Raw genomic sequence first — 21,347 nt, forward strand, 5'->3', positions numbered from 1 at the left:
TCCTCTTCTCCACCTCTCTTCCTGTTCTCCATCTCTCTTCCTCTTTCTCCACCTCTCTTCCTCTTTCTCCACCTCTCTTCCTTTTTCTCCACCCCTCTTCCTCTTTCTCCACTTCTCTTCCTCTTCCCCCCTCTCTTCCTTTACCTCTCTTCCTCTTTCTCCACCTCTCTTCCTCTTTCTCCACTTCTCTTCCCCTTCCCACCTCTCTTCCTCTTCTCCACCTCTTCCTCTTTCTCCACCTCTCTTCCTCTTTCTCCACTTCTCTTCCTCTTCCCCGCCTCTCTTCCTCTTCTCCATCTCTCTTCCTCTTCACCCCTCTCTTCCTCTTCTCCACCGCTCTTCCTATTTCTCCAACTCTCTTCCTCTTCTCCACCTCTCTTCCTCCTCTCCATCTCTCTTCCTCTTTCTCCACCTCTCTTCCTCTTTCTACACCTCTCTTCCTCTTCCCCCTCTCTTCCTCTACCTCTCTTCCTCTTTTTCCATCTCTCTTCCTCTTTCTCCACTTCTCTTCCTCTTCCCCCCTCTCTTCCTCTTCTCCATCTCTCTTCCTCTTCCCCCCTCTCTTCCTCTTCTCCACCGCTCTTCCTATTTCTCCAACTCTCTTCCTCTTCTCCACCTCTCTTCCTCCTCTCCATCTCTCTTCCTCTTTCTACACCTCTCTTCCTCTACCTCTCTTCCTCTTTCTCCACCTCTCTTCCTCTTTCTCCACCCCTCTTCCTCTTTCTCCACTTCTCTTCCTCTTCCCCCCTCTCTTCCTTTACCTCTCTTCCTCTTTCTCCACCTCTCTTCCTCTTTCTCCACTTCTCTTCCTCTTCCCGCCTCTCTTTCTCTTCTCCACCTCTCTTCCTCTTTCTCCACCTCTCTTCCTCTTCCCCCCTCTCTTCCTTTTCTCCATCTCTCTTCCTCTTCCCCCTGTCTTCCTCTTCTCCACCACTCTTCCTATTTCTCCAACTCTCTTCCTCTTCTCCACCTCTCTTCCTCTTCCCCATCTCTCTTCCTCTTTCTCCAACTCTCTTCCTCTTCTCCACCTCTCTTCCTCCTCTCCATCTCTCTTCCTCTTTCTACACCTCTCTTCCTCTTCCCCCCTCTCTTCCTCTACCTCTCTTCCTCTTTCTCCACCTCTCTTCCTCTTTCTCCAATTCTCTTCCTCTTCCCCCCTCTCTTCTTCTTCTCCATTTCTTTTCCTCTTCCCCCCTCTCTTCCTCTTCTCCACCGCTCTTCCTATTTCTCCAACTCTCTTCCTCTTCTCCATCTCTCTTCCTCTTCTCCACCTCTCTTCCTCTTTCTCCACCTCTTCCTCTTTCTCCACCTCTCTTCCTCTTTCTCCACCTCTCTTCCTCTTTCTCCACCTCTCTTCATATTTCTCCACCTCTCTTCCTCTTCCCCCCTCTCTTCCTCTACCTCTCTTCCTCTTTCTCCACCTTTCTTCCTATTTCTCCAACTCTTTTCCTCTTCTCCACCTCTCTTCCTCTTTCTCCACCTCTCTTCCTCTTTCTCCACCTCTCTTCCTCTTTCTCCACCTCTCTTCATATTTCTCCATCTCTCTCCCTCTTCTCCACCTCTCTTCCTATTCTCCACCTCTCTTCCTCTTCTCCATCTCTCTTCCTCTTTCTCCACCTCTCTTCCTCTTTCCCACCTCCCTTCCTCTTCCCCCCTCTCTTCCTCTTCTCCATCTCTCTTCCACTTTCTAACACCTCTCTTCCTCTTTCCTCCACCTATCTTCCTCTTTCACCACCCTTCTCTTCCTCTTCCCCCTCTCTTCCTCTTCTCCACCTCTTGCTCTTTCTCTCACCTCTCTTCCTTTTTCTTCCTCACTTCTCTTCCTCTTCCCCCCTCTCTTCCTCTTCTCCATCTCTCTTCCTCTTCTTCACCTCTCTCCTATTTCTCCAACTCTTCTTCCTCTTCTCCACCTCTCTTCCTCTTCTCCATCTCTCTTCGCAATTTCTCCAACTCTCTTCCTCTTCTCCACCTCTCTCCCTCTTCTCCACCTCTCTACCTATTTCTCCACTTCTCTTCCTCTTCCCCTCTCTCTTCCTATTTCTCCAACTCTCCTTCCTCTTCTCCACCTCTCTTCCTCTTTCTCCACCTCTCTTCATATTTCTCCCCCTCTCTTCCTCTTCCCCCCCCTCTCTTCCTCTTCTCCACCTCTCTTCCTCTTCCTCCACCTCCCTTACTCTTCCCCCCTCTCTTCCTCTTCTCCATCTCTCTTCCTCTTTCTTCCACTCCTTCTCTCCTCTTCCCCCCTCTCTTCCTCTACCTCTCTTCCTCTTTCTCCACCTCTCTTCCTCTTTCTCCACTTCTCTTCCTCTTCCCGCCTCTCTTCCTCTTCTCACCTCTTTCTTCTACACTCTTCTTCCTCTTTTCTCCACCTCTTCCCTCTTTCTCCACCTCTCTTCCTCTTTCTCCACCTCTCTTCCTCTTTCTCCACCTCTCTTCATATTTCTCCACCTCTCTTCCTCTTCCCCCCCCTCTCTTCCTCTACCTCTCTTCCTCTTCTCCACCTCTCTTCCTATTTCCTCCAACTCTCTTCCTCTTCTCCACCTCTCTTCCTCTTTCTACACCTCTCTTCCTCTTCCCCTCTCTTCCTCTCTTCCTCTTTTCACCTCTCTTCCTCTTCTCCACTTCTCTTCCTCTTCCCCCCTCTCTTTCCTCTTCTCCATCTCTCTTCCTCTCCCCCCCTCTCTTCCTCTTCTCCACCTCTTCCTCTTTCTCCACCTCTCTTCCTTTTCCTCACTTCTCTTCCTCTTCCCCCCTCTCTTCCTCTTCTCCATCTCTCTTCCTCTTCTTCACCTCTTCTTTCCTATTTCTCCAACTCTCTTCCTCTTCTCCACCTCTCTTCCTCTTCTCCATCTCTCTTCCTATTTCTCCAACTCTCTTCCTCTTCTCCACCTCTCTTCCTCTTCTCCACCTCTCTACCTATTTCTCCACTTCTCTTCCTCTTCCCCCTCTCTTCCTATTTCTCCAACTCTCTTCCTCTTCTCCACCTCTCTTCCTCTTTCTCCACCTCTCTTCATATTTCTCCCCCTCTCTTCCTCTTCCCCCTCTCTTCCTCTTCTCCACCTCTCTTCCTCTTCTCCACCTCCCTTACTCTTCCCCCCTCTCTTCCTCTTCTCCATCTCTCTTCCTCTTTCTCCACTTCTCTTCCTCTTCCCTCCTCTCTTCCTCTACCTCTCTTCCTCTATCTCCACCTCTCTTCCTCTTTCTCCACTTCTCTTCCTCTTCCCGCCTCTCTTCCTCTTCTCCACCTCTTCCTCTTCTACACCTCTCTTCCTCTTTCTCCACCTCTTCCTCTTTCTCCACCTCTCTTCATATTTCTCCTACTCTCTTCCTCTTCCCCCTCTCTTCCTCTACCTCTCTTCCTCTTCCTCTACCTCTCTTCCTATTTCTCCAACTCTCTTCCTCTTCTCCACCTCTCTTCCTCTTCTCCATCTCTCTTCCTCTTCTCCACCGCTCTTCCTCTTTCTCCACCTCTTCCTCTTTCTCCACCTCTCTTCCTCTTTCTCCACCTCTCTTCCTCTTTCTCCACCTCTCTTCATATTTCTCCATCTCTATCCCTCTTCTCCACCTCTCTTCCTATTTCTCCACCTCTCTTCCTCTTCTCCATCTCTCTTCCTCTTTCTCCACCTCTCTTCCTCTTTCTCCACCTCTTCCTCTTTCTCCACCTCTCTTCCTCTTTCTCCACCTCTCTTCATATTTCCCCACCTCTCTTCCTCTTCCCCCTCTCTTCCTCTTCTCCATCTCTCTTCCTCTTTCTCCACCTCTCTTCCCTTTCTCCACCTCTCTTCCTCTTTCTCCACCTCTCTTCCTCTTTCTCCACCTCCCTTCCTCTTTCTCCACCTCTCTTCCTCTTTCTCCATCTCTCTTCCTATTTCTCCAACTCTCTTCCTCTTCTCCACCTCTCTTCCTCTTCTCCACCTCTCTACCTATTTCTCCACTTCTCTTCCTCTTCCCCTTCTCTTCCTATTTCTCCAACTCTCTTCCTCTTCTCCACCTCTCTTCCTCTTTCTCCACCTCTCTTCATATTTCTCCCCCTCTCTTCCTCTTCCCCCCTCTCTTCCTCTTCTCCACCTCTCTTCCTCTTTCTCCACCTCCCTTACTCTTCCCCCTCTCTTCCTCTTCTCCATCTCTCTTCCTCTTTCTCCACCTTTATGCCTCTTTCTCCACTTCTCTTCCTCTTCCCCCTCTCTTCCTCTACCTCTCTTCCTCTTTCTCCACCTCTCTTCCTCTTCCCCCTCTCTTCCTCTTCTCCACCTCTTCCTCTTTCTCCATCTCTCTTCCTATTTCTCCAACTCTCTTCCTCTTCTCCACCTCTCTTCCTCTTCTCCATCTCTCTTCCTCTTCTCCACCTCTCTTTCTCCACCTCTTCCTCTTTCTCCGCCTCTCTTCCTCTTTCTCCACCTCTCTTCCTCTTTCTTCACATCTCTTCCTCTTCCCCACTCTCTTCCTCTTCTCCATCTCTTCTCCTTCTACACCTATCTTCCTATTTCTCCACCTCTCTGCCTCTTTCTCCACCTCTCTTCATATTTCTCCCTCTCTTCCTCTTCCCCCCTCTCTTCCTCTTCTCCATCTCTCTTCCTCTTCTCCACCTCCCTTCCTCTTCCCCCCTCTCTTCCTCTTCTCCATCTCTCTTCCTCTTTCTCCACCTCTCTTCCTCTTTCTCCACCTCTCTTCCTCTTTCTCCACCCCTCTTCCTCTTTCTCCACTTCTCTTCCTCTTCCCACCTCTTTCCTTTACCTCTCTTCCTCTTTCTCCACCTCTCTTCCTCTTTCTCCACTTCTCTTCCCCTTCCCACCTCTCTTCCTCTTCTCCACCTCTTCCTCTTTCTCCACCTCTCTTCCTCTTTCTCCACTTCTCTTCCTCTTCCCGCCTCTCTTCCTCTTCTCCATCTCTCTTCCTCTTCCCCCCTCTCTTCCTCTTCTCCACCGCTCTTCCTATTTTCTCCAACTCTCTTCCTCTTCTCCACCAATCTTCCTCCTCTCCATCTCTCCTCCTCTTTCTCCACCTCTCTTCCTCTTTCTACACCTCTCTTCCTCTTCCCCCTCTCTTCCTCTACCTCTCTTCCTCTTTTTCCATCTCTCTTCCTCTTTCTCCACTTCTCTTCCTCTTCCCCCTCTCTTCCTCTTCTCCATCTCTCTTCCTCTTTCTCCACTTCTCTTCCTCTTCCCCCCTCTCTTCCTCTACCTCTCTTCCTCTTTCTCCACCTCTCTTCCTCTTCTCCACTTCTCTTCCTCTTCCCGCCTCTCTTCCTCTTCTCCACCTCTTCCTCTTCTACACCTCTCTTCCTCTTTCTCCACCTCTTCCTCTTTCTCCACCTCTCTTCATATTTCTCCTACTCTCTTCCTCTTCCCCCCTCTCTTCCTCTACCTCTCTTCCTCTTCCTCTACCTCTCTTCCTATTTCTCCAACTCTCTTCCTCTTCTCCACCTCTCTTCCTCTTCTCCATCTCTCTTCCTCTTCTCCACCGCTCTTCCTCTTTCTCCACCTCTCTTCCTCTTTCTCCACCTCTCTTCATATTTCTCCATCTCTATCCCTCTTCTCCACCTCTCTTCCTATTTCTCCACCTCTCTTCCTCTTCTCCATCTCTCTTCCTCTTTCTCCACCTCTCTTCCTCTTTCTCCACCTCTTCCTCTTTCTCCACCTCTCTTCCTCTTTCTCCACCTCTCTTCATATTTCCCCACCTCTCTTCCTCTTCCCCCTCTCTTCCTCTTCTCCATCTCTCTTCCTCTTTCTCCACCTCTCTTCCCTTTCTCCACCTCTCTTCCTCTTTCTCCACCTCTCTTCCTCTTTCTCCACCTCCCTTCCTCTTTCTCCACCTCTCTTCCTCTTTCTCCATCTCTCTTCCTATTTCTCCAACTCTCTTCCTCTTCTCCACCTCTCTTCCTCTTCTCCACCTCTCTACCTATTTCTCCACTTCTCTTCCTCTTCCCCCTTCTCTTCCTATTTCTCCAACTCTCTTCCTCTTCTCCACCTCTCTTCCTCTTTCTCCACCTCTCTTCATATTTCTCCCCCTCTCTTCCTCTTCCCCCCTCTCTTCCTCTTCTCCACCTCTCTTCCTCTTTCTCCACCTCCCTTACTCTTCCCCCTCTCTTCCTCTTCTCCATCTCTCTTCCTCTTTCTCCACCTTTATGCCTCTTTCTCCACTTCTCTTCCTCTTCCCCCCTCTCTTCCTCTACCTCTCTTCCTCTTTCTCCACCTCTCTTCCTCTTCCCCCTCTCTTCCTCTTCTCCACCTCTTCCTCTTTCTCCATCTCTCTTCCTATTTCTCCAACTCTCTTCCTCTTCTCCACCTCTCTTCCTCTTCTCCATCTCTCTTCCTCTTCTCCACCTCTCTTTCTCCACCTCTTCCTCTTTCTCCGCCTCTCTTCCTCTTTCTCCACCTCTCTTCCTCTTCTTCACATCTCTTCCTCTTCCCCACTCTCTTCCTCTTCTCCATCTCTCTTCCTCTTCTACACCTATCTTCCTATTTCTCCACCTCTCTGCCTCTTTCTCCACCTCTCTTCATATTTCTCCCTCTCTTCCTCTTCCCCCCTCTCTTCCTCTTCTCCATCTCTCTTCCTCTTTCTCCACCTCCCTTCCTCTTCCCCCCTCTCTTCCTCTTCTCCATCTCTCTTCCTCTTTCTCCACCTCTCTTCCTCTTTCTCCACCTCTCTTCCTCTTTCTCCACCCCTCTTCCTCTTTCTCCACTTCTCTTCCTCTTCCCACCTCTCTTCCTTTACCTCTCTTCCTCTTTCTCCACCTCTCTTCCTCTTTCTCCACTTCTCTTCCCCTTCCCACCTCTCTTCCTCTTCTCCACCTCTTCCTCTTTCTCCACCTCTCTTCCTCTTTCTCCACTTCTCTTCCTCTTCCCGCCTCTCTTCCTCTTCTCCATCTCTCTTCCTCTTCCCCCCTCTCTTCCTCTTCTCCACCGCTCTTCCTATTTCTCCAACTCTCTTCCTCTTCTCCACCAATCTTCCTCCTCTCCATCTCTCCTCCTCTTTCTCCACCTCTCTTCCTCTTTCTACACCTCTCTTCCTCTTCCCCCTCTCTTCCTCTACCTCTCTTCCTCTTTTTCCATCTCTCTTCCTCTTTCTCCACTTCTCTTCCTCTTCCCCCCTCTCTTCCTCTTCTCCATCTCTCTTCCTCTTTCTCCACTTCTCTTCCTCTTCCCCCCTCTCTTCCTCTACCTCTCTTCCTCTTTCTCCACCCTCTCTTCCTCTTTCTCCACTTCTCTTCCTCTTCCCGCCTCTCTTCCTCTTCTCCACCTCTTCCTCTTCTCCACCTCTCTTCCTCTTTCTCCACCTCTTCCTCTTTCTCCACCTCTCTTCCTCTTTCTCCACCTCTCTTCCTCTTTCTCCACCTCTCTTCATATTTCTCCACCTCTCTTCCTCTTCCCCCCTCTCTTCCTCTACCTCTCTTCCTCTTTCTCCACCTCTCTTCCTATTTCTCCAACTCTCTTCCTCTTCTCCACCTCTCTTCCTCTTCTCCATCTCTCTTCCTCTTCTCCACCGCTCTTCCTCTTTCTCCACCTCTTCCTCTTTCTCCACCTCTCTTCCTCTTTCTCCACCTCGCTTCCTCTTTCTCCACCTCGCTTCCTCTTTCTCCACCTCTCTTCCCTTTCTCCTTCTCTCTTCCTCTTTCTCCACCTCTCTTCCTCTTCCCCCCTCTCTTCCTCTTTCTCCACCTCTTCCTCTTTCTACACCTCTCTTCTTCCACCTATCTTCCTCTAGGTGCACCTGCGTTTTGAGATGGAGATGGAGAGAATGAAACAGATTCATCTTAAAGAGCTGGAGGATAAAGAGGAGGAGTTAGAGGACGTACACAAGTCCTCCCAGAGACGGGTAGGTGACCGCTACTGACCACAGAATGGGACCACTGCTTAGGTTAGAACAGTTACTGACTGTCAACTTATTATGAACAGTGGTGGAAAAAGTACCCAAATGTCATACCTGAGTACAATATACCCTAAAAACGACATTAAAGTATTTTTTACTTAAGTACTGTACGGCCCTGATCTCACCACTATAGAGATGTTTTACGACAGCCAGGGTTAGTATGAGGAGATCAATAATCTACATCAAGCATATGTTAAACACCTGGTTCCTTTGTTTAACGGTTGAACATGGTTCCACTACATCCTGTAAAACACCTGGTTCCACTACGTCCTGTAAAACACCTGGTTCCTCTACGTCCTGTAAAACACCTGGTTCCACTACGTCCTGTAAAACACCTGGTTCCACTACGTCCTGTAAAACACCTGGTTCCACTACGTCCTGTAAAACACCTGGTTCCACTACGTCCTGTAAAACACCTGGTTCCACTACGTCCTGTAAAACACCTGGTTCCACTACGTCCTGTAAAACACCTGGTTCCACTACGTCCTGTAAAACACCTGGTTCCACTACGTCCTGTAAAACACCTGGTTCCTCTACGTCCTGTAAAACACCTGGTTCCACTACGTCCTGTAAAACACCTGGTTCCACTACGTCCTGTAAAACACCTGGTTCCACTACGTCCTGTAAAACACCTGGTTCCACTACGTCCTGTAAAACACCTGGTTCCACTACGACCTGTAAAACACCTGGTTCCACTACGTCCTGTAAAACACCTGGTTCCTCTACGTCCTGTAAAACACCTGGTTCCACTACGTCCTGTAAAACACCTGTTTCCACTACGTCCTGTAAAACACCTGGTTCCACTACGTCCTGTAAAACACCTGTTTCCACTACGTCCTGTAAAACACCTGGTTCCACTACGTCCTGTAAAACACCTGTTTCCACTACGTCCTGTAAAACACCTGTTTCCACTACGTCCTGTAAAACACCTGGTTCCACTACGTCCTGTAAAACACCTGGTTCCACTACGTCCTGTAAAACACCTGTTCCACTACGTCCTGTAAAACACCTGGTTCCACTACGTCCTGTAAAACACCTGGTTCCACTACGTCCTGTAAAACACCTGGTTCCACTACGTCCTGTAAAACACCTGGTTCCACTACGTCCTGTAAAACACCTGGTTCCTCTACGTCCTGTAAAACGCCTGGTTCCTCTACGTCCTGTAAAACACCTGGTTCCACTACGTCCTGTAAAACACCTGGTTCCACTACGTCCTGTAAAACACCTGTTTCCACTACGTCCTGTAAAACACCTGGTTCCACTACGTCCTGTAAAACACCTGTTTCCACTACGTCCTGTAAAACACCTGTTTCCACTACGTCCTGTAAAACACCTGGTTCCACTACGTCCTGTAAAACACCTGGTTCCACTACGTCCTGTAAAACACCTGGTTCCACTACGTCCTGTAAAACACCTGGTTCCTCTACGTCCTGTAAAACACCTGGTTCCACTACGTCCTGTAAAACACCTGTTTCCACTACGTCCTGTAAAACACCTGGTTCCACTACGTCCTGTAAAACACCTGGTTCCACTACGTCCTGTAAAACACCTGGTTCCACTACGTCCTGTAAAACACCTGTTTCCACTACGTCCTGTAAAACACCTGGTTCCTCTACGTCCTGTAAACACCTGGTTCCACTACGTCCTGTAAAACACCTGTTTCCACTACGTCCTGTAAAACACCTGGTTCCACTACGTCCTGTAAAACACCTGGTTCCACTACGTCCTGTAAAACACCTGGTTCCACTACGTCCTGTAAAACACCTGTTTCCACTACGTCCTGTAAAACACCTGTTTCCACTACGTCCTGTAAAACACCTGGTTCCACTACGTCCTGTAAAACACCTGGTTCCACTACGTCCTGTAAAACACCTGTTTCCACTACGTCCTGTAAACACCTGGTTCCACTACGTCCTGTAAAACACCTGGTTCCACTACGTCCTGTAAAACACCTGTTTCCACTACGTCCCGTCCTGTAAAACACCTGGTTCCACTACGTCCTGTAAAACACCTGGTTCCACTACGTCCTGTAAAACACCTGGTTCCACTACGTCCTGTAAAACACCTGGTTCCACTACGTCCTGTAAAACACCTGGTTCCTCTACGTCCTGTAAAACACCTGGTTCCTCTACGTCCTGTAAAACACCTGGTTCCACTACGTCCTGTAAAACACCTGGTTCCACTACGTCCTGTAAAACACCTGGTTCCACTACGTCCTGTAAAACACCTGTTTCCACTACGTCCTGTAAAACACCTGGTTCCACTATGTCCTGTAAAACACCTGTTTCCACTACGTCCTGTAAAACACCTGGTTCCACTACGTCCTGTAAAACACCTGGTTCCACTACGTCCTGTAAAACACCTGGTTCCACTACGTCCTGTAAAACACCTGGTTCCTCTACGTCCTGTAAAACACCTGGTTCCACTACGTCCTGTAAAACACCTGTTTCCACTACGTCCTGTAAAACACCTGGTTCCACTACGTCCTGTAAAACACCTGGTTCCACTACGTCCTGTAAAACACCTGGTTCCACTACGTCCTGTAAAACACCTGTTTCCACTACGTCCTGTAAAACACCTGTTTCCACTACGTCCTGTAAAACACCTGGTTCCACTACGTCCTGTAAAACACCTGTTTCCACTACGTCCTGTAAAACACCTGTTTCCACTACGTCCTGTAAAACACCTGGTTCCACTACGTCCTGTAAAACACCTGTTTCCACTACGTCCTGTAAAACACCTGTTTCCACTACGTCCTGTAAAACACCTGGTTCCACTACGTCCTGTAAAACACCTGGTTCCACTACGTCCTGTAAAACACCTGTTTCCACTACGTCCTGTAAAACACCTGGTTCCACTACGTCCTGTAAAACAACTGGTTCCACTACGTCCTGTAAAACACTGTTTCCACTACGTCCTGTAAAACACCTGGTTCCACTACGTCCTGTAAAACACCTGGTTCCACTACGTCCTGTAAAACACCTGGTTCCACTACGTCCTGTAAAACACCTGGTTCCACTACGTCCTGTAAAACACCTGGTTCCTCTACGTCCTGTAAAACACCTGTTTCCACTACGTCCTGTAAAACACCTGTTTCCACTACGTCCTGTAAAACACCTGGTTCCACTACGTCCTGTAAAACACCTGTTTCCACTACGTCCTGTAAAACACCTGTTTCCACTACGTCCTGTAAAACACCTGGTTCCTCTACGTCCTATAAAAAACACCTGGTTCCTCTACGTCCTGTAAAACACCTGGTTCCACTATGTCCTGTAAAACACCTGGTTCCACTACGTCCTGTAAAACACCTGGTTCCACTACGTCCTGTAAAACACCTGGTTCCACTACGTCCTGTAAAACACCTGGTTCCACTACGTCCTGTAAAACACCTGGTTCCACTACGTCCTGTAAAACACCTGGTTCCACTACGTCCTGTAAAACACCTGGTTCCACTACGTCCTGTAAAACACCTGTTTCCACTACGTCCTGTAAAACACCTGGTTCCACTACGTCCTGTAAAACACCTGTTTCCACTACGTCCTGTAAAACACCTGTTTCCACTACGTCCTGTAAAACACCTGTTTCCACTACGTCCTGTAAAACACCTGTTTCCACTACGTCCTGTAAAACACCTGGTTCCACTACGTCCTGTAAAACACCTGGTTCACTACGTCCTGTAAAACACCTGGTTCCACTACGTCCTGTAAAACACCTGTTTCCACTACGTCCTGTAAAACACCTGTTTCCACTACGTCCTGTAAAACACCTGTTTCCACTACGTCCTGTAAAACACCTGGTTCCACTACGTCCTGTAAAACACCTGGTTCCACTACGTCCTGTAAAACACCTGGTTCCACTACGTCCTGTAAAACAACTGGTTCCACTACGTCCTGTAAAACACTGTTTCCACTACGTCCTGTAAAACACCTGGTTCCACTACGTCCTGTAAAACACCTGGTTCCACTACGTCCTGTAAAACACCTGGTTCCACTACGTCCTGTAAACACCTGGTTCCACTACGTCCTGTAAAACACCTGGTTCCTCTACGTCCTGTAAAACACCTGTTTCCACTACGTCCTGTAAAACACCTGTTTCCACTACGTCCTGTAAAACACCTGGTTCCACTACGTCCTGTAAAACACCTGTTTCCACTACGTCCTGTAAAACACCTGTTTCCACTACGTCCTGTAAAACACCTGGTTCCTCTACGTCCTATAAAAAACACCTGGTTCCTCTACGTCCTGTAAAACACCTGGTTCCACTACGTCCTGTAAAACACCTGGTTCCACTACGTCCTGTAAAACACCTGGTTCCACTACGTCCTGTAAAACACCTGGTTCCACTACGTCCTGTAAAACACCTGGTTCCACTACGTCCTGTAAAACACCTGGTTCCACTACGTCCTGTAAAACACCTGGTTCCACTACGTCCTGTAAAACACCTGGTTCCACTACGTCCTGTAAAACACCTGGTTCCTCTACGTCCTGTAAAACACCTGGTTCCACTACGTCCTGTAAAACACCTGGTTCCACTACGTCCTGTAAAACACCTGGTTCCACTACGTCCTGTAAAACACCTGGTTCCACTACGTCCTGTAAAACACCTGTTTCCACTACGTCCTGTAAAACACCTGGTTCCTCTACGTCCTATAAAAAACACCTGGTTCCTCTACGTCCTGTAAAACACCTGGTTCCACTACGTCCTGTAAAACACCTGGTTCCACTACGTCCTGAAAACACCTGGTTCCACTACGTCCTGTAAAACACCTGGTTCCACTACGTCCTGTAAAACACCTGGTTCCACTACGTCCTGTAAAACACCTGGTTCCACTACGTCCTGTAAAACACCTCGTTCCACTACGTCCTGTAAAACACCTGGTTCCACTACGTCCTGTAAAACACCTGTTTCCACTACGTCCTGTAAAACACCTGGTTCCACTACGTCCTGTAAAACACCTGTTTCCACTACGTCCTGTAAAACACCGGGTTCCACTACGTCCTGTAAAACACCTGGTTCCACTACATCCTGTAAAACACCTGGTTCCACTACGTCCTGTAAAACACCTGGTTCCACTACGTCCTGTAAACACCTGGTTCCACTACGTCCTGTAAAACACCTGGTTCCACTACGTCCTGTAAAACACCTGGTTCCTTTGCTTATTTACTGTAATTGTAATACGTTTGTTTTTATTTCCTTGTAGCTTCGTCAGCTAGAGATGCAGCTGGAACAAGAGTATGAAGAGAAACAGATGGTTGTTCATGAGAAACACGACCTGGAGGGACTCATAGCTACACTTTGTGACCAGGTACACACAGACACATGCACAGATGCACGCACACACACACATGGTACATAATACACACACACAAACACGCAAACTCAGTACATACACACACACATACATACACACAGAGCGCATGCACGTAGACACACACACACATTGACGCATACACACACACACACACACACACACACACACACACACACACACACAGATAGAGACACAGAGAGACACACACACTCACTGTTGCACAAAGTCAATCTCAAAGTGCTGTCGAATCAGGCTGGTCTTTCTATTGACGTGCCTCTCGGCGGCGAGTGTGTGCGTGTCTGTGTGTGTGTGTCTGTCTGTGTGTGTGTGTGTGTGTGTGTGTGTGTGCGCGCCTGTGTGTGTGTGTTCCAATCCAGGCAGTGGGGCAGTATAGATTTTTTCCAGTGTAATGCTCTCAGGGAGATGAATTCAGCATGTCACTTCTACCAACAGGCAATACAAAGAAACCCAATATAGCAGGCAGCCTAAAGCTTCCACAACACCTCATCACTCTGTCACTGCAGGGAGATGTAGAGTCTGTTTCTGTCTCCCCATGTTCAATGCATCAGCCCCACTAACTCACTCACAGCAATCCATAAGTGGGTGTTTCTATAAACTAGCGTACTAGTGAGAATTTTCTACACTGGACAACTTGTTTCAGCTGTTGATAAGTCATTGATAATAATTTGCCATTTTTGTTCATGTCATTACATTAAGATATAAGAGGGATCACAGCTATATTCAATACAATTCACTATTAGTGTCTTGTGTTAGGCTCTTGTGCTAGGCTATTGTGCTAGGCTCTTATGTTAGGATCTTGTGTTAGGCTCTTGTGCTAGGCTCTTGTGTTAGGCTCTTGTGTTAGGCTCTTGTGTTAGGCTCTTGTGTTAGGCTCATGTGTTTGGCTCTTATGTTAGGGTCTTGTGTTAGGCTCTTGTGCTAGGCTATTGTGCTAGGCTCTTATGTTAGGATCTTGTGTTAGGCTCTTGTGCTAGGCTCTTGTGCTAGGCTATTGTGCTAGGCTCTTATGTTAGGATCTTGTGTTAGGCTCTTGTGTTAGGCTCTTGTGTTAGGCTCTTGTGCTAGGCTATTGTGCTAGGCTCTTATGTTAGGATCTTGTGTTAGGCTCTTGTGCTAGGCTCTTGTGCTAGGCTCTTGTGTTAGGCTCTCGTGTTAGGCTCTTGTGCTAGGCTCTCGTGTTAGGCTCTCGTGTTAGGCTCTCGTGCTAGGCTCTCGTGTTAGGCTCTCGTGTTAGGCTCTCGTGTTAGGCTCTCGTGTTAGGCTCTCGTGTTTATCCTATGATAAAGGATTTAAATCAACTAGTGAATTGTATTGAATATAGCTGTGATCCCTCTTATATCTTAATGTAATGACATGAACAAAAATGGCAAATTATTATCAATGACTTATCAACAGCTGAAACAAGTTGTCCAGTGTAGAAAATTCTCACTAGTACGCTAGTTTATAGAAACACCCACTTATGGATTGCTGTGAGTGTTAGTGTCTTGTGTTAGGCTCTTGTGCTAGGCTATTGTGCTAGGCTCTTATGTTAGGATCTTGTGTTAGGCTCTTGTGCTAGGCTCTTGTGTTAGGCTCTCGTGTTAGGCTCTTGTGCTATGCTCTCGTGTTAGGCTCTTGTGTTAGGCTCTTGTGTTAGGCTCTTGTGTTAGGCTCTTGTGTTAGGCTCTTGTGCTAGGCTATTGTGCTAGGCTCTTATGTTAGGGTCTTGTGTTAGGCTCTTGTGCTAGGCTCTTGTGTTAGGCTCTCGTGTTAGGCTCTTGTGTTAGGCTCTTGTGTTAGGCTCTTGTGTTAGGGTATTGTGTTAGGCTCTTATGTTAGGGTCTTGTGTTAGGCTCTTGTGCTAGGCTCTCATGTTAGGCTCTCGTGTTAGGCTCTCGTGTTAGGCTCTCGAGTTAGGCTCTCGAGTTAGGCTCTCGTGTTAGGCTCTCGTGCTAGGCTCACGTGTTAGGCTCTCGTGTTAGGCTCTCGTGTTAGGCTCTCGTGTTAGGCTCTCGTGTTCGGCTCTTGTGTTCGGCCCTTGTGTTCGGCTCTTGTGTTAGGCTCTTATGTTAGGCTCTTGTGTTAGGGTCTTGTGTTAGGCTCTTGTGCTAGGCTCTTGTGCTAGGCTCTTGTGTTAGGCTCTTGTGTTAGGCTCTTGTGTTAGGCTCTTGTGTTAGGCTCTTGTGCTAGGCTCTTGTGTTTGGCTCTTATGTTAGGCTCTTATGTTAGGCTCTTATGTTAGGGTCTTGTGTTAGGCTCTTTTGCTAGGCTATTGTGCTAGGCTCTTATGTTAGGGTCTTGTGCTAGGCTCTTGTGTTAGGCTCTTGTGTTAGGCTCTCGTGTTAGGCTCTCGTGTTAGGCTCTCGTGTTAGGCTCTCGTGTTAAGCTCTTGTGTTAGGCTCTTGTGCTAGGCTCTTGTGTTAGGCTCTTGTGTTTGGCTCTTATGTTAGGCTCTTATGTTAGGCTCTTATGTTAGGGTCTTGTGTTCGGCTCTTGTGCTAGGCTATTGTGCTAGGCTCTTATGTTAGGATCTTGTGTTAGGCTCTTGTGCTAGGCTCTTGTGTTAGGCTCTCGTGTTAGGCTCTTGTGCTATGCTCTCGTGTTAGGCTCTTGTGTTAGGCTCTTGTGTTAGGCTCTTGTGTTAGGCTCTTGTGTTAGGCTCTTGTGTTAGGCTCATGTGTTTGGCTCTTATGTTAGGCTCTTATGTTAGGCTCTTATGTTAGGGTCTTGTGTTAGGCTCTTGTGCTAGGCTATTGTGCTAGGCTCTTATGTTAGGATCTTGTGTTAGGCTCTTGTGCTAGGCTCTCGTGTTAGGCTCTCGTGTTAGGCTCTCGTGCTAGGCTCTCGTGTTAGGCTCTCGTGTTAGGCTCTCATGTTAGGCTCTCGTGTTAGGCTCTCGTGTTTATCCTATGATAAAGGATTTAAATCAACTAGTGAATTGTATTGAATATAGCTGTGATCCCTCTTATATCTTAATGTAATGACATGAACAAAAATGGCAAATTATTATCAATGACTTATCAACAGCTGAAACAAGTTGTCCAGTGTAGAAAATTCTCACTAGTACGCTAGTTTATAGAAACACCCACTTATGGATTGCTGTGAGTGTTAGGGTCTTGTGTTAGGCTCTTGTGCTAGGCTATTGTGCTAGGCTCTTATGTTAGGATCTTGTGTTAGGCTCTTGTGCTAGGCTCTTGTGTTAGGCTCTCGTGTTAGGCTCTTGTGCTATGCTCTCGTGTTAGGCTCTTGTGTTAGGCTCTTGTGTTAGGCTCTTGTGTTAGGCTCTTGTGTTAGGCTCTTGTGTTAGGCTCATGTGTTTGGCTCTTATGTTAGGCTCTTATGTTAGGCTCTTATGTTAGGGTCTTGTGTTAGGCTCTTGTGCTAGGCTATTGTGCTAGGCTCTTATGTTAGGATCTTGTGCTAGGCTCTTGTGCTAGGCTCTCGTGTTAGGCTCTCGTGTTAGGCTCTCGTGCTAGGCTCTCGTGTTAGGCTCTCGTGTTAGGCTCTCATGTTAGGCTCTCGTGTTAGGCTCTCGTGTTTATCCTATGATAAAGGATTTAAATCAACTAGTGAATTGTATTGAATATAGCTGTGATCCCTCTTATATCTTAATGTAATGACATGAACAAAAATGGCAAATTATTATCAATGACTTATCAACAGCTGAAACAAGTTGTCCAGTGTAGAAAATTCTCACTAGTACGCTAGTTTATAGAAACACCCACTTATGGATTGCTGTGAGTGTTAGTGTCTTGTGTTAGGCTCTTGTGCTAGGCTATTGTGCTAGGCTCTTATGTTAGGCTCTTGTGTTAGGCTCTTGTGCTAGGCTCTTGTGTTAGGCTCTCGTGTTAGGCTCTTGTGCTATGCTCTCGTGTTAGGCTCTTGTGTTAGGCTCTTGTGTTTATTTTATTTTACCTTTATTTAACTAGGCAAGTCAGTTAAGAACAAATTCTTATTTTCAATGACGGCCTAGGAACAGTGGGTTAACTGCCTGTTCAGGGGCAGAACGACAGATTTGTACCTTGTCAGCTCGGGGATTCGAACTTGCAACCTTTCGGTTACTAGTCCAACGCTCTAACCACTAGGCTACCCTGCCGCCCCCGCTCTTGTGTTAGGCTCTTGTGTTAGGCTCTTGTGTTAGGCTCTTGTGTTAGGCTCTTGTGTTAGGCTCTTGTGTTAGGCTCATGTGTTTGGCTCTTATGTTAGGCTCTTATGTTAGGCTCTTATGTTAGGGTCTTGTGTTAGGCTCTTGTGCTAGGCTATTGTGCTAGGCTCTTGTGTTAGGATCTTGTGTTAGGCTCTTGTGCTAGGCTCTTGTGCTAGGCTCTTGTGTTAGGCTCTGGTGTTAGGCTCTCGTGTTAGGCTCTCGTGTTAGGCTCTCGTGTTAGGCTCTCGTGTTAGGCTCTCGTGTTAAGCTCTCGTGCTAGGCTCTTGTGTTAGGCTCTTGTGTTAGGCTCTTGTGTTAGGCTCTTGTGTTAGGCTCTTGTGTTCGGCTCTTGTGTTCGGCTCTTGTGTTAGGCTCTTGTGTTAGGCTCTTGTGTTAGGCTCTTGTGTTAGGGTCTTATGTTAGGCTCTTGTGTTAGGCTCTTGTGTTAGGCTCTTGTGTTAGGCTCTTATGTTAGGGTCTTGTGTTAGGCTCGACAAGCGGATAAGAGGCAATCCGTCATTTCGATTAAGACATTAATGAGCGAGCTATGACAGACGTAGTCGATATAACTATTTGTTCAGCACTTTTGAAATGTACAGAATTCAGAACATGGGCCGTTCTTACGGTATTCTCCATGTACACCAAGTCAGAACAGTAGGATAAATAAATGGGGCATATAAGCAGACAATGAAAGCTCTTACAATATTCAATGATGACATTTCTCTAAAACAGGCTATAGGCTACATGTGCACCACCAAATCAGAACAGTAGGTTAAGTTATGAGGGGGAAAGGGACCAAATTATTAAGGTGAGGCACATGGGCTACTAACAGCTTACCACACAACATTAACTTAGTATTACTATCTTAGCTACAGTATACATATCTCCCTGGCATATTACAAAATGTATGCAGCAGCATACAATACATTTTTGGACTCACCTTGTTCACCTAGTGATTGCTTTGCAATGCTTACAGTTAGCCACTGATTCCTTCCAAACCACTCTTTGTTGAATTTGCGATTTCTGATGTTGTGTAATGTTTATGTCCAATGGCCGATGAGCACCGATACCTTTTATCTATAATTTCTCTTCATATGACAAGGATTAAAAAGGATTTTCCAGTAGATTGTCAACGTGATTTATGATGATGTCTGCTTGTCCATCTTGCTAGCTAAGATTTTGAAAGTATGATGTTGACATGATCAATCCAATTAAAGCTATGGTAGATATAACGTGATTTGATGTCATTTTATCTGTGGCCAATAACCTCAAGCCTTTTTGAATGGGGACTTCTAATGTAACTCAATGGCAGCACCCAAGGGGCTTGAATTTTCGAGCTCTCCCCTTAGATTTTGAGTTGACGTAGTGTCCCCAGAGTGACAGAATACTGAGCCAATCACGGCGCAACTAGAGAACATTACCAACCCCTACGCTCCGCAATTTCTGCAGGCTGCCACATCACCACAGAAAGCACTGAGCTATAGTAGGCTGAAACACTTGCATTTTGGAGCTGCCGCATGCTTGTATGTGGCTTTATTAACTCAACATTTTTTTTATACATTGTTTGCAGACTGATATGTGACACGTATTAATGCCAAAATAACATGTGAAACAGGCAACACATTAATTTATTTTAATTTACTTATTATTTTTAGCTAAACAGGTGGGGCTCAAATGAATTATTCTGGATTTAAATGACAACAACTTGATCTGGTAATTAAATAACATGACAAATACATTTTGTTTTCCATGTTACACCTGCAATTTGAAATAATACAAGGGGCTTGAAATATTCCACTTGAACTCAGAACTTCAAGTAGTACTGGAATAGGTCTACATTGAAAATCAGACATTTCCTCCATTTTTGGTTGAAAAGTCTTTGTAATTATTGTAGCAAATGTACGATTATCCGTGATTTAAGTGTGATCTGTTTTTGTGAGAGATGTGGCCACTTTCGTTTGTTTCCTGCTGCTTCAACTGAAGGGTGTTGAGCTACTCTGTTTTTTTTGTAAAACCACGTGCGGTTATTATGAGAACGACAACATCTAATGTTGGCTTCACCTTGACTTTCCAAACAAATCCTTCCAATAAAGAAGGAACCTGGTTTTTGGTCACTTTCTCATTACAAAAACAGCGATGGTGAGATTCAAACGGTGTTCATGGGTTTATTATGTGAGAAAAAATGCATCCAGTCTATTTAGAAAGGCAATGTCCACATTATTCTCACATATTTTAGAATGGAATCATCAGTTGAATATCAATGCATTGGCAAGGCCTACATTTGTATTATTCTTAAAGTTGTAATGGCCTACTTTTTTGTACACTTTTGGGGGGGGGGGGGTGTTCTATATTAGGCCCTATATGTACAGTCATATAAATGATATAATTGTATAACATTGAGGTCATTGAAGATTACAATGAAGGGCTTGAAATAGTCCCTGAAACTCTTTAAATGTGACTTGCCATGTCTTTATGAGGTCTATGTTGATGTCACAGGAGGTTGGTGGCACATTAATTGGGGAGGATGGGCTCGTGGTAGTGGATAGAGCAGAATTAGTGGAATGGTATCAAATACATCAAATACATGGTTTCCATGTGTTTGATGCCATTCCATTCATGCTGTTCCAGCCATTATTATGAGCCGTCCTCCCCTCGGCAGCAGCCTCTGGTTGTTGTAAACATGTTGATAGAGTTATGGGTCAATTTACATATAGTCCCTTTTATTCCGCTAAGTACACATGTGGAACTGCATGAAAATCCTTCAAATGTTTGTTTCAAACCATTTCAATTGTTTTTATCCTAATGTCACACATTGGTCCCATTATTTATAGAAATACCTAAGTGCTCTTTTCCCTGTGGTAACAAATTGAAGTACAAACTTAATCAACAAACGTTTGTTTACTCAATGCCCCAGAGTTCCTCCACTACATAATATAGACAGGCTTTAGGTTGTTTTATTGTAATTTATGGGTGCTTGTGTGTGTATGTGTGTGTGTCTGTGTGTGTGGATTAAACAATTTAACATATTACTAAACATTAAATTCTCTTCCTCCCTCTGCAAGGTGGGACACAGGGACTTTGATGTGGAGAAGAGACTGAGGAGAGATCTGAAGAGAACCCATGCCCTGCTGGTTGATGCTCAGCTACTACTGTCTACCATAGACAACCCTGGACACAGCCAGGCTCCCGGCAGCAAGGAACACATAGAGCGTCTGCACTGCCAGGTACACACACACCTACACATGCAAACACACACACACATACTATGATGCTATGCGTGTTATGCGGATCAAGGCGTGTTTAAACTAACGATTAAAACATACCCCCCCCCCCCTCTCTCTCCCTCTATTGCTCTCTCTGTCTCTCTCCATCTCTTTCTCTGTTAGTTGGAGGAGAGTGAGGCAAGGAGAGCGGAGGTGGAGAGTGTTCAGAAGACTCTGTCCATGGAACTGGAGAATGCTCAGATAGAACTAGAGAACATCTGCAAACACAAGAGTCTGGTGAGATAGATAGAGGCCTCATACTAGACTCTTACTATGAACTGTTACTGTATCATTATCAGTGGTGTTCGTTTAACATCAACGTGTTTACAATCCTACTGTGAGCACAACAGTCTAGTGGAGAGAGTAGATTAAAGGTGTGTGTGTTTATGTGTAGGTGGATGAGCAGGTAGCTCAGCTGCAACATGACAAGTCTGATCTGTTGAAGAGACTAGAGGAGGACCAGGAGGACCTTAATGAACTCATGAAGAAACACAAAGCTCTCATTGCACAGGTGTGTAACTCTGCCTCATAGTGGTTTCCAAACCATGTACAAAGACTCTGACAGTTGTGCTTTTCCAATTAAAGATCATTAAAACTGTACCTTTCTCTATCTCAGTCCTCCAGTGATATTTCACAGATCAGAGAGTTACAGGCTGAACTGGAGGAGGCCAAGAAACAGCAACACACACTCCAGGAAGAGGTAAGGACTGACAGCTGAGAAATGTGGGGGGATGGTGAACTACATATGCTGTTAATG

The 21,347-nt window shown here is 46.4% G+C and overlaps 1 protein-coding gene across 1 annotated transcript in view; it reads left to right on the forward strand.

Annotated features, from left to right (window-relative positions):
- The window catches only part of myo18b (myosin XVIIIB), a 59,841-nt gene that overhangs the window by 27,358 nt on the left and 11,136 nt on the right, over positions 1–21,347 (forward strand). Inside the window, exons 23-28 of the mRNA XM_031802650.1 lie at positions 7,705–7,815; positions 13,070–13,174; positions 20,390–20,551; positions 20,714–20,827; positions 20,985–21,101; positions 21,207–21,290. Of these exons, the coding sequence (XP_031658510.1) occupies positions 7,705–7,815; positions 13,070–13,174; positions 20,390–20,551; positions 20,714–20,827; positions 20,985–21,101; positions 21,207–21,290 (693 nt within the window). The remainder of the gene's footprint in view (positions 1–7,704; positions 7,816–13,069; positions 13,175–20,389; positions 20,552–20,713; positions 20,828–20,984; positions 21,102–21,206; positions 21,291–21,347) is intronic.

Source organism: Oncorhynchus kisutch, linkage group LG23, assembly GCF_002021735.2.
Source record: "Oncorhynchus kisutch isolate 150728-3 linkage group LG23, Okis_V2, whole genome shotgun sequence".
NCBI lineage: Eukaryota > Metazoa > Chordata > Actinopteri > Salmoniformes > Salmonidae > Oncorhynchus > Oncorhynchus kisutch.